The following is a 12,519-nucleotide window of genomic DNA, read 5'->3' on the forward strand; positions in this document are numbered from 1 at the left end:
GCCCAAGCAAAACAACCTCTAAAACTGGCTAGCAGCCCAGGATTTTAAACCGCTTCCTTGCCTGATACACTTCTCTTTATGAACATTCAGGAATAAAGTTACAGCTTCTCTTCCTGGTAAGAAGGGGGTTGGGGCACCTCTGCCCCATCCCCTGAACTTCCCAGAAGTAGGAGGGTCCTGACCTGGCGTCCCCTCTATGGAGACCAGGCCCACGCTTCCCTCAAGGTAGATGTCAGCAGCAGGGTCTTCTCTTTGGGAAGGAATTTCATCTCCTTGCTTGACCAGGGCCCCCTCCCTGCCTTCCTATTTTGGTTTTCCTGCAAAATGAGCTGCATAGCGACCTGATGTGCTTAGGAGACAATAGGTAAACGTGTATGGAGCCGACTAAGTGCCCCAAGACCCCATCTGTGACTCTGATGGTGCGTTCTAAGTGGGGCAGATATGGCCGCAGCTATCTGCACCTGGCACACAGTCTGGGCATTGTTGGACATAGCACCCATTGTTTTCTCCTTCCTGTGTGGCCTGATCCAGGACAGAGTAAAAGGACTCAGAGCAGAGGCCAGGCAGCCTAACCCCACCCCCTTGGCTCTCTGGACCAGAGGTGGGAGGTGAGGCATAGGAGTCCTGGCAGCTGAAATACCTGCTCAGATTGTATTTACTGTGTGACCTGGAGCAAGTGAGTGCCCTCTCTGAGCATCTGCCTTGCTCCTCATAAAACCAGACCACCTGAACACTCAGGGTGGTGCCAGCGAGTCTCAGCATGACTGTGCCCAGGGCTCACTCTCTCCTGTCCCCCTACTTCTCCCTCTTTCTCAGGGGTGTGCCCAGCTATTTTCCCTTTTGGGGGGCAAATCCCTTCATCCGAATAAATGCCGGCCTTGGTGTCAGGTTTCTGCTCAGTGGAGGGGACTTCTGGAAGCTTCAGGACCCCTCCTTCCCTGAGTAGATGTCCAGCCCTTCAAGACACCCACCCCTCCCACCTGTTGTGCCCTTATAGAGGGGTCCAGACCAGGAGTGAAGACCAAGCCTTGAAGGGGTTTAAGAAATTGGGGGCAGGGGGAGGGGGCAGGAGGCAAGCTGGAGACAGGGTAAGTGTCCTTTAGACTCAGCCTGAGAAACTGAATCCCTTCTTGTTGCTCTGGTAAGAAATAGCCTCCATTTTTCGATCTGCAGTATGGAGCAAATAATCATTGCAAGGTAGATGAAGTTAATGACACCTGACATGTGTGTGCACTCTATCAGGCAGTATCTTATTTGTACATTTGCAAAGGAGTCTCTACAATCACAGAGAGCTCATATTGGGGGTGGGGAGGGTCATTCGCTGTGGTGTTCCAAGGGGATTTCCTGACACACCCAGGTTTGGGCCTAGGACAAGCTCTCCCAGATTGACCCTTTCGCACTCTCTTAATCTTGAACTTGGCACCACCTAGGTGGTGGAACCTCTACTGGGTGCTGGAGATACTGAAAGGAAAGTCATTTCCCTTATAGGGCAGGAAGGCTTCTGGGAGGACAAAACATTTGAAATTGAATTTTAAAGGAATAACAGATGGGTGAGAGCATTCCTAAGGATAATACAGCAGATGCAAAGACAAGGAAATGTGAAGAGCAACGTATGGTAGATTTGATTCTGCCAGGTGAGGTGGGAGCTGCGGAGATGCTGCTTACCGCTGAGCTGCCCCTGCCCTTTCCCACCAACCAGGGCTGCCATGGTCCTGCCAAGGGCTCCCCGGACACGATGCTGCTTACTCAACTTGCTCAGTGCTTTATTGAACCAAGACCCTAGCAGATGACTCATCAGGGCCTTCAAAAAGCCCTGCCCACTTCCTGAGATTCAGAATCCAGAGATGGTTGTCCTTGGTTTAGCTGCTTCCATGACAGTTCCTTTTGAATATCTCCAAACCTTAAAGTGTAGAGATTTTTGTCCACACAGACAGGCACACATATACTCCGGCCGCAGGCTGTCACACTCACTGAAATGTTTCCACTCAGCAGTTTGTGGACAAGGCAGTGTGCATTCCTGGCCATCCATCCGTCCACCACTCTTCCATTCATCCGTCTGTCCGTCCATGACAAGACAGCAGCAAGTTCTGAAATGGCTTCAGGCTCTGGGGTTCACAGTATCGAGAGCTGGGCTTCCAGTGGGCTCAGGACACAGGCCTTAGCCCTCATCCAAAAGGCCCCTGCAAATAATAACATCCTTTTCTGAAGCAACAGAAGCCAGGGCCAAGTGAGTTATTAATGTTTGAGCCCTTAGCCCTAGCTGGACAAGGGGAGCCTAAACCTCAGCCTGTGAACGTCCTGAGGTGGGCAAACCAGACAAATCAAGCATGCAGATAACATTGAAACAGGAAAGAGTAAGAGCTTATGTCTGTGCTGGATGTGTTCACATGGAGGGACGGGAGGGAGGGGAAGAGAGAGGGGAGCAATGCGGACAAACTTGGAAGTGCTGTAGATGGCCTGGGGCAGGGCAGCGCTGACCCCTAGGGCCAGGAGCACAGCTGCTGCCCATCCTGGGGGCTGTCGCTCTCCCTCAGCCTCATACATACAAGCAAAGCCCCTAGAAAAAAGGGGGGCTTTTCTGGATACAGGAAGACAAACAGTTAACCCAAACAAGGAAGGAAAAAAACAAAAGGCTCCTGCTGGACACAGAATACTTCCTTTGAGCTAGACTTAATCCAATTGCACTAAGTCAGCAGGCTGGGCTCTTCCGGGGTGGGGGTGGGGGTGTCACCAGGATATGGAGTATGACTGGAGTGAGACAGAGGCGTCAGGGCGGGAGCAGATGGACGGGACACCATCACCGTCTTTCATCTGGACAGCACCTGGGGCCTCTAGCAGACCCTCGGCCCTGCAAGCCACTGGGCTGCTGGTGCCCAGGTCACACAAGGCAAGGAAGATGGGTGGGATGGTTGCTGGCGGTTCACTGGTCCTGCAGGCGGCTGCAGAGCTCCCGCCGGCTTCGCTCCCCAGCCCAGCTGCGCGTCTTGAGGCGGAAGGCCTTCAGCTCGTCCTTGAAGGCCTCGTGGTTCATGGGCCGGTAGTTCTGGGGCTCACAGAACGCCTAGGGCAGGGTGGGAAGGGCCAATCAATCTGGGGAAATGGGTAACTTTGTGGGGGGACCCACCCCTCCCTTCTCCTTCTTTAAGGGCTACCGCCAGGCCGAGCCCTTTGCCTCTAGTCCAACCCTCCCACGCAGGCTGTGGCCACCCCACCCATAGTACCGGGTGCTGTGGGAAGAATTCCTTGTAGCCGCCTTTGAGGATATACATCTCAGGGTAGTAGAGGCTGGGGTAGTCGTTGGAGGCCCTGTCTCGTTCCCTGATGAAACGGCACCTGGGATGAGCAGGGGTGTGGGGGTGAGAGCTGGGCATGCAGCGGGGTGTCCATCAGGGGACCTGTTCCCTGCACTGACTCCTTTGAGGGCCTTGGGGAACCGCAGAAGACTTCTGTGCAAGAATGTCAGCCCTAAGAACACTCTGAGCTCAGTCTGGCTAGCTGGGTACGGAAGCAGTTGGGGAGATGGAAGGAAGGAAGGAAGCAAATCAAGGGGGCTCTGTTTCTAGGAGACAGTTGCACAATTTTCGTCAGAGACATTTCTCCTGAACCGGGAAAGGGGAGGCAGAAAGGAGAGAGGCAGGCAAAATTCAGGAGATACATTCAGGAAGTCTGGGCAAGACTTGGTGAGGTAAAGAGAGGAAAGGACAGTGGAACACTGGAAAGGTCAGTGTCACTGAGGACTGGGACAGGGCCCTTGGATTGTAAGGATGCTGCTGGAGACTTGGATTTTGCAGGGGTAGCAGCAACAGAGGATAGATGTGAGGCCTGATGGGAAGGACGGTGGCATGAGGTTCTCCAAGGCATCAGATGAGACAGGGGCCAAGGCCGAGGAGGGGCTGGGGCTGGGCTCGGGCGTCTTGGCCATCAGCCGACTCCAGCACCCGCCAGCTTGGCCAAGGAAGGTCAGGAGAAGTACTAGCAGGCTGGGCGGAGCTGGGACTCACATGCGAGGCCCCCGCTCAGATGAGAATTCACAGTGGAAAATGAGGATGATTCTCTTGTCCAGGCTGCAGGGTGTGATGGGGCTCTGTAGCAGGAAGGTCTCGGCGTCACGTTCCAGAGGCAGGTTCACAGCAGTCTGCCGGAGGAGCCGCAGGTCAGGCCACAGCCCTGGGCAGTCGACCCTCCCCTATGCAGTCCCCATCTTTCAGACAAGTGACGCTGACTCTTGCTGGGCAGAATCCTTCCCCACGAGAAGGTACACCCACCTACTACCGATTCATCCTCCAGGCAGAGAAAGGGTACGACTGGGTGAGTCTTCAGGGCCTCTCCCATCACCCTGACTCACCTTGATGTGCCCGCCTTCATACTCGTAAGGATATCTGCAGTCCACAATCACAAACCTCTCCACGATGTTGCTGAACTTCCCTGTCAGCAGGGCCACCATCTGTAGGAGGCCACGGAGGAGGGTTCCAACAGGTCAGGCTGGCAGGCAGGGACTGGCCCCTAACACTGCTGCTAACCCAGTGCTGGCAGCCCGACCCCAGGCAAAGTTAACAGGCAAACAGAAGTCCCAAATGCACCAGAAAAAAAGCTCATCCCTGCATACCGTTTCTGGTGAGATGTACTTGAGGTCTTGGTGCTTTCCATCCACAGTCTGTAGGAGGAAGGCCTGAAGGGAAGTGGAGAGAGAAAGGAGAAACAAAGTGAAATTGGTAAGACTGGGAACCTGGAAAAGATGCAGTTTTTTCCCCAAGCCCAAAGGCCACACATGCTTTGACTTTCAACTTCAGCTCTGGTTCCCATAGCAACCAAGAGGCACCTCTAGGGTCAATCCCCAGGGAATAGCCTTCAAGGGGAAATGAAGATGGGGAGCAGAAGAGATGAACCCCCTTTCCTCCTGCCCCCATGCTTTGCCAAGCCCCAGGATGAAGCCCAAGGAGGCTCCAAGCTAGATACTACAGTTTGGAAATGTTTTCCAGGGTTGAGATACCATTGATGCCCTGGACAGATTTGAGGTGGAGTCAGGAGACCAAGGAGAGCCAGAGACAGGAGTCTAGATGAAAATAAAGGAAAAGACGCAAAGGACAAAGCCAGGGGGCCTCTGGGGAGAGAGGGTGTCACTGAAGCAGCTGCTGGGCTCAGGGGCCACAGTTGGTAAGGGGTCGAGCCTCCTGAGGGGGCCGCTCACTGCTGGTACCTTGGAGTAATCCCCGATCAGTTCTCGGTGGTCACTGTCCAGAATGTTCTCGATCTCGTCATGACATAAGGACTTAGAGCGGAGAACACGGGCTTTCTGTGGGGCAGACGGCGGCAGGATCGGGGTGAGGCTGCCCCTCAGTGCCCTGTCTGACTAGTACCCTCTTCCATGCACCCTGCCCTCTGCCACAAACCCGGCTGAGAAGAGCTTGCAGGGTGGCCTTGGAGGGTGGCCACCCAGGCCAGTCCAGCCCAGCCCCATCCCCGGAGGAGGGCACTCACAGGCCCCTCAGCCTCCCGCTGCTCTTCCTCTGAAGGGGTCACGCTCCTCCTCCGTTTGTTCTGTACAGGCAGGTCCCTGTCCTGGGGGCGCTCCAGCCTCTTAAGGATGGGCCGGATCACGGTGCAGGGCATGGACGGGGAGCGGAAGAGCCTCTGGCACTTGCTGTACATGATGAGGTCCTGGCGGGAACAGCAGTGGCAGGTCAGAGTGCCCCGCCCCTGCCCTTCAACCCAAATCCCACCTGGGGGTAGGGCCCACCCCTCCAAGTTCTGAGGGGCTACCCCAGAAGCTCACCTGCTCCTCTTCCTTTTCTGAGGTCTTGACCAGCGGGGCACTAATAAGGCTCTCCATGCCTGGGGGGACTACATCTTCCTCCTGAGGCCAAATTAGCAAGGACATGGTCAAATTCCCAGGCAAAGATCCAACCCCTAAAGCCCCGTGTTCTCAAGGACAGTCTGCCTAGTTCTCTCAGCAAACTCCAGGCCAGCAGCCCTCCCTGGCCCTGCTCACACCTCCACATAGGGCAGACCCCCAGAACCAGGAAGCTACAGGGCCCCACTCAGTGCTGGGGCTTACAAAGAATCATGAGAAGTGTGGCCATGCAGGAGGGCCAGGCTTCCCTCCACCCTGCCCATCGCCCCTTCACTGCAGCACCAGCCACCTCCTCTTCTCTGATTGGCCAGAGGAAAGGCTGTGACTCAGTTACCTCCAATTCTTCTTCTGACATTGGAATGAGGTCATAGTCTTGCTGCAGGAGCTCAGAGCTCTCCTCTTTTGGGAGATCCCAGGGAGGGAGAGGTAGGGGGCTTGACAGGGCAAGGCTGTTTACCTTTAAGTCACTCTCCAGGATATCCACGAATCCATCATCTTCTTCGGCAGCCCTCTCAGTGGGGGTCAGGGAGAAGCGGCATCGGGCCAGGGGAGTCAGTTCCTCTGTTTCCATCTTCCGCTCAGGGGTGAGACACTGTGTGGGTAACGAATGAACAGGCTACTCAGGGGCCTCATGTTCCCCACCCCCAGCCTTCTGAGAAAAAGTTCCCACTGCCTCAGGGCTCAGGATCAGCCTCCAGTCCCCCCGGCTGCCTTCACAGGCACCCGTCCTGGGTGAACGCCTGCCCTGCCTGGGTCAGCTCTCCTGGTATACCATCAGGTCGGGAGCTGAGCTTGGCCTCTGGGCAAAGGCTTCTCTGCGGCTGGCCCACTCTGCCAGAACATGAGTGTGGCCGGGATGGGTGGGCTTTCCCGGCATCTTGAAGACAAATCCATCCTGTGGGCAGTATAGGGGGCAAAGGAGGGTGTGTCATCAAATGGCAGAGAACCACCGCAGCAAGTCCCCTTCTCTCCCTGGAGCACTCCCACTCTGGCCTTCCGGACACGCACATTCTCTTTGTCCTCCTCAGAGCGGTGGGCAGCTCGGACACACGCCGCACTCTTCCTCCAGGTGCCAGGCACTTGGGAGTTGGTGATGTTCCGTAGCACAGGGCTGTGACCCAGAAGCCTCACCTAGAGAGCCAGGAGGGCAGCAGGTACAAAAGGCTGCTTTCCTCTGGTACCAGCCCAGGCCTCCCTTCTCCCGTAGCTCCTCCAACTCCCCCAGCTCACCTGTCTACCTCCAAAACCCCAGCTCCTGCAGCCAGACTGGGGACACCCAACCACATCAAGTCCACCCTGAGAGTTGACCCTAGACCCCTCTTGCCCCTCCCCCCTCCTGGCCAGCAGACCTGAGCCTCCCGTTGGGCCTCAGAGGGCACTCACCGGCAAGGACTGGAAGCGTCGGATGGTAAACTGCTCACTGCAGAAGGAAATGGAGGCACTCAGGGCTGGAGAGTCAGCCCGTGACAGACAGCATGCAGCGTCCCCCTCCACCACAGAGCCCTGTGCACCCCCATGGGAAAGCCTACTCTACCCACACAGGGCAGGGGAGCCTGTGTGAGGAAGGCCTGAGCACTTACTTTCGAATGACTCGGCTGGCTGCCTGGATGGCCTGCTCAAACCTAGGAGAGAAAAGGGTCCCATGCAACCCACCTCCCTTTTAGCCCATCACCCACCCCCAGCATCAGGTCCCCAGTTCACAAGGCCCGAGGGGCCAGGGCTCAAGCCAGGGGAAAGAGAAGGTAGGAAGAATGCAGATTATCGGGGACCCAGGTATCAGGGAGGGGGGAGATGAGAGGCAGCCTGGGATTTTAAAGGCTGCCCTGAATGGAAGAGGCCTGGAGAATGGCAGCAACAGAGACAGCTGGGGTAGGTCACAGGGTGGCTGAGGCGTTACCAAGGCAACGGTCTCACCCGCCTGCCCACAGGCCTTCCACCTGTATGCAAATCACCTCAGCGGGGCCATATGGCTGCCAGGAAAGGCATCCATCCATCCCATGGTGACAGGCCTTGGACTGACAATGTAGGTGCCTCTAGAGCCTGGATGCCAGCAAGACTGGGCTTCTCTCCCCTTGTGTGGGGCTGTTATGGCTCCCCCAGGTCAGGGGACTGGTTTAGTGTGCCCCTGGATCAGTCCCAGTCTGCCATGCCAGACCCCCTAGTGACCAATGTGCAGGGTCACATCCTCTCCTCCCTCCTGTGGAATTTTCCAGGACCCAGCCTCTGTCCTACCCCCCTCTTCCTGCCTTAGGAGAGGCCAGCAGGCAAAGAATTCCAACAGATGTTCCTTTTGAGGCTGGAGCATAAGCTTCTGTAGATAGGCCCCACCCCTCAGCTATGTTACCAGAGACCACCTGCTAGGCGGGGCTTTTGTGTGTCTGTGTGTACACACATACACACACACTTCTTTCTGAGAAACTGTAACCGTCAAAGCAGGTGCAGAGATAGTGGTGGGGCACTGAGTGCTAAAATGTCAGGGGGATGGCCCCAGGGTTGGGGGGGAGGTGGCTGTGCCCAGCCAACCTGGCATCAGGATTATCAATTTAATTGCCTTGGTTTCCAATCTGCACCTGGGCCCTGGGGGCAAAGCAGGGACAGCCCTGTTACCACCAAAACCCAGCCTATAGTCCCCACACCCCCATCTAATTCTCTACCCATTTCCTGTTTATGAACAAACCCTGCAGCCCAGCCCAGTCTGATCAAAGGCAATTGGAAGAAAGACAGCCACTGCCCTAAACCCAAAGCCACAGTCCCATAGCCCAGGCTGAGGATGCCCAGCTGTTCCCAGTAATGCCTGGCAGCTGCTCTCCTTGCTGGGGCCTGAACAGCTGGATGGGAACAGCTGTGCTCTGGGAGGTACTACTCTTGCCCCACAACCAAGCAGCAGGGATCTGCGCTGAGCAGAGCCCACCAACTTCTCCACTCCCCCTCACAAAGGGCCTGGTCCAGGAGTTGGCCAGAGGGTCAAACATCACTGAAGCTAGAGGTTGCTGATAGGATGGCCAAGGGCCAAACCAGCTTGCAGTAACTGTTTTGTTTGGCCTAGAGTGAATAAAAAGTTTTGAATTAGTTGGACCATATTTTGAAATTGTGATACTGCACAGAAAAAATGTGTATAGGCAGAAAAAAATGAGATACATACTGACCCGATATTCCCACAAGTGGCTCCCTGTGGCCACTGACCCCTACCCCCCAGCCCTGAGCCCACTCTCAGCTGCTCCCGTGAGAGCAGACCCTTCCCTGAGACAGAGAGCAGAATTCCAGGACATGAAGTCAATTCGTGTCCCCATATGGGGATGAAGAGGGGTCTGTCTGCTCGCCCAGACTTCCCAGTGAGTTTATACTAGAACTGAGATTCCTAAGGGCAGGTGCCCCCTCCTTTTCTCCACTCACGTCTGCTCCGCCACTTGGGGGTCCATAGGGCTGGGAGAGTCCATGCAGAGACCTGGGGGACAGAGCGCCTTGGTTTGAAAGTAGTGGCATTTCCTGTACTCTTTCCCCCACCACATCCCAACCCTATTCTGAGAAGGGAAAAACCTCTTTTTGTTTTAGATCTTGACATATTAAAAAATGAAACAAAACCCATCCATGGACCCCAAAGGCTGACACACTGCTCCCCAAATTACACAGGGCTCCACTCCCTGTTTACTATGAAAACTCCTCCTTCTAGGCTTTAAACCAAAACTTTGCTGAGCATTTTTCCTGAACTAGTTTAAAATAATTTGTTCTAGAAAAGATACTGGCTTTTTAAAGGAAATGGTGATAGCAGAAGGCAAGTGAATGTCATAAAATGACAGACTTTCAGCCCTAATGCCTCCCAGGTGGGGCTGTGGTTCAGGGGGTTTGGCTACTGTTTTTAAATAGGTAAGATCTCAGGACCCCGCCCAATGCCCGCCTTGCTCAGTCGGTGCTGAGTGTGGTGAGCCCTACCAGAAGTGGGCAGGGGGAGGTTGCTGGGCCCACCAGGTTGTGGTAAGGATGTTAGTCTGATCAGTAGGGAAGTGGGGAGGCTCAGGCAGCCCTCCCAAACTCCCCTGGCACCCCTGGGCCTCACCTGCATCAGAAGATTCAGAGGACTCAGACGACAGGGAGGATTCAGACGCCCGACGGGACAGGGATAGGCATTTGAGCAGGCTGCCTACCTGACTCTTTGGGGTCTCGCTGGGAAGGGAGCAGGGACCCAAGGAAGGAGAAAGGTAAATGTGGGGCTCAAGTGCTGGCTGGCCCATGTTCCCACCAGCCACCCACTTCTGAAGGGCCCATCCAGCCTCTGCACTGTCCCAGAAAGGTGAGGCATCAAGGGCCTACCCTCTTCTCAGGCCTTCTACATGGGCCCTACATCTCTTTTGACTGATTGATTTAAAGTCCTCCTGGGTGCAGGGAGAGGTGAACCCAGGGCAAGAGCAAGGAGGTAGGCTGGAGGAGGTGGGCTGGGGCCACCCTGAGGGCATAGCAGAGCAGCCCTGGAGGGCCTTCCCCTAAACTTTTCAGACCCCTACTCATCCACAAGCCTTTCTGGAGGAAGGGTTTAGGTTTAGGTCTCTACTGCTACAAGGACAACCCAGCCTGGAGATGCAGGCTTGCTTACAGGGGCAGAACAAGCACTTAACCCCTTAACCCCAGGAAAGAACTGGAGGAGGGAGCAGGAGCCTGGGTTTATGGGAACCCCACTGGTCTGCCACCTCAAGTTCCCCCCTCCAGGCTCAGGATCTCCTGCCTGGGGCAAAATGGTGAAGATCTGCTGAGATTAGGGAGGCAGCATGGTGGAGGAGGAGGAGGTGGGAAAGGTCTCCAAAGGCTTGTGCAGGCCAAGAGCAAGTCACCTGGAGGGTGTGAGCAGCACAACCTTGTCTCGGGCCCCTGAACAGGCTCTGCCCCGGATGCCTCCCTACTCCGCCTTTTGGATTCGGTACCCATGCCAGGTTCACAAGGAGGCCTAGGACCAATACCCTAGTGCGGGCCTCTCACCCCACACCCAGCATCCTTGGCGCGCCCTACCTGCCGAGCCCGGTGAGGTCGTGCATGGTCTGGGTGAGGGTGCTGACTGGCGAGGAAGCGGTCGCGCGCTCCGGGGACCCCAGGAGGCTGTGAGCTCCCAGGCGGAGGCCCGGAAGGTAGCCCGGACGCTGGGCGTCACCGCGCACGGCGGCCGGACTGAGAGCCGAGCCTGGCGTGGGCTCCGGCTGGGGCAGCTCCATATCCGCGGGGCGGGAGGGCTGGGCGGAGGGCAACCGACAGGCGCCGGGCACAGCTGGCCGGGACGAGGGACGAGGTAGGAAGCCGGCCCGGGGTGGAGGGGGGTGGGAGGGAGGAAGAGCAACGGGGCCGGAGCGAGGGAGGAGAGGGAAGCGGAGAGGGAAGCGGGGAGGGTGGGGAGGAGAGGAGGGACGCAGGGACCCGCCGCCAGTCCGGGAAGCCTCTAAGCAGAAGCTGCCACCACCACCACCTCCTTATATATTCGAAAAATAACAGCGGCCGCGCCGCCGGACGCCACCAATGGGGGCGCGGGTTAGAAGAGGGGCGGGACCGAGGGCGGGGCCCATGTGGTGAAAGGCGCGGAGGCTGGACCAGCCCGGCCTCGCCCAGTTCCAAGCTTTGGGTTGGGTGGAGGAATTAGGATTTCTCCTACATCCCTCGCACTCCCTCCCAACCAGGATTCGAGCGAGAATCCAGGCTTCCCAAATTCCGCTTCTCAGTATGTAGTTTGGAGCTACACACCGCCCACCCCCCGCCCCCAGCGAAGAGGGCCCCTGAAGAAGTAACAATCCACTAGGGTAGCCTTAGCGGGATCCCCACGGTTTAACACCACTTACAACCACCAGTTGGCATCCTGAGAGCCTCCGTTCCAGTTTGCCAACAGAGCCGCGCTGTGGGCTCTGTGTTCACCATTCCACTTTATAGACAGGGACGCTGAGGCGCGGGAAAGTTCATCAACTCGTTCGAGGTCACACGATTGTGCAAATGGAGGTGAGATTCGCCCCCACGCGTCTGTGTTCCCGCAGCCTCCCTGACCCCTCGACTGGCAGCTCCAAGTGGCCTCAGAGCGTATTTCCCATGGGGAGCCCCCAGGTGGGCCCGAGGTGGGGGCTGACACATAACCGTTGGGTGCTTCAGTGGCCCAGGTTAGATGTCATCCCAAGGGGTCCAGAGGAGCATCCCAAGAGGGCAGCCCCAGAGGAGGCTCTAGTGGTTGGCCTAGCCTTTTGTTTTGGCTGTGAGGGGCAAGGAGGGTGTCAGCAACCTCAGAACCCAGTTTATGCAATAATCTTATGCCCATTGAGGGTATGGGTCATGTGGTACCAATGGCATCATAGTGTTTAATTGGTGTTTCTTTGATCAAGGAGGCTGAATTTGTCACTAGTTTTACCTGAGCATCTTCTAATTATCTGATCACCTTCTAGCAAGCCCCCTTTCCTGGACTGTGGTGGGAAGGCTGCATCCAAACGCGAAAGGACATAATCTGCTTTTGCACCCCTTCTCCCCAGGGAAGAGGTGGCCTCCAGCTGGGTGGGGCACAGTTCAGGAAGGCTGGAGCTGTGGCCTTTCATCCCTTCCAGTGCAGCCCTAATCCTCCAGGCCAAGGAGCAGTGGGTGGGGGTGGCAGAAGGGAGGGCCTGGTGGTGGGGGTTGGGTGGACCCGGAGACGTGGAGGAAGAGAGTGGGGAGAC

General features: G+C 56.5%; 1 protein-coding gene across 5 annotated transcripts; it reads right to left on the reverse strand.

The window, feature by feature from the left end:
• Nucleotides 1-1,746: 1,746 nt before the first annotated feature.
• Nucleotides 1,747-11,372, reverse strand: CDC25B (cell division cycle 25B). Of its 5 annotated transcripts, XM_010972747.3 has the most exons (16): nucleotides 10,850-11,356; nucleotides 9,906-10,012; nucleotides 9,245-9,296; nucleotides 7,432-7,473; nucleotides 7,235-7,271; nucleotides 6,860-6,982; nucleotides 6,624-6,746; nucleotides 6,309-6,443; nucleotides 5,774-5,854; nucleotides 5,479-5,658; nucleotides 5,198-5,293; nucleotides 4,607-4,669; nucleotides 4,346-4,444; nucleotides 4,002-4,135; nucleotides 3,222-3,333; nucleotides 1,747-3,061 (listed from the first exon to the last, which is right to left on the reverse strand). In XM_010972747.3, exons 1-16 carry the CDS (start codon nucleotides 11,047-11,049, stop codon nucleotides 2,921-2,923), a joined length of 1,725 nt encoding a protein of 574 aa, XP_010971049.3. In that variant the 5' UTR covers nucleotides 11,050-11,356; the 3' UTR covers nucleotides 1,747-2,920. The 5 variants fall into 5 exon arrangements, with proteins under 5 accessions (XP_010971049.3, XP_045364485.2, XP_045364488.1 ...); XM_045508529.2 differs by lacking the exon at nucleotides 5,198-5,293 and having other exon boundaries at nucleotides 10,850-11,372; XM_045508532.2 differs by lacking the exon at nucleotides 9,906-10,012 and having other exon boundaries at nucleotides 10,850-10,981.
• Between the last annotated feature and the right edge of the window lie 1,147 nt (nucleotides 11,373-12,519).

The sequence above is a fragment of the Camelus bactrianus genome, chromosome 19 (genome assembly GCF_048773025.1).
Source record: "Camelus bactrianus isolate YW-2024 breed Bactrian camel chromosome 19, ASM4877302v1, whole genome shotgun sequence".
NCBI lineage: Eukaryota > Metazoa > Chordata > Mammalia > Artiodactyla > Camelidae > Camelus > Camelus bactrianus.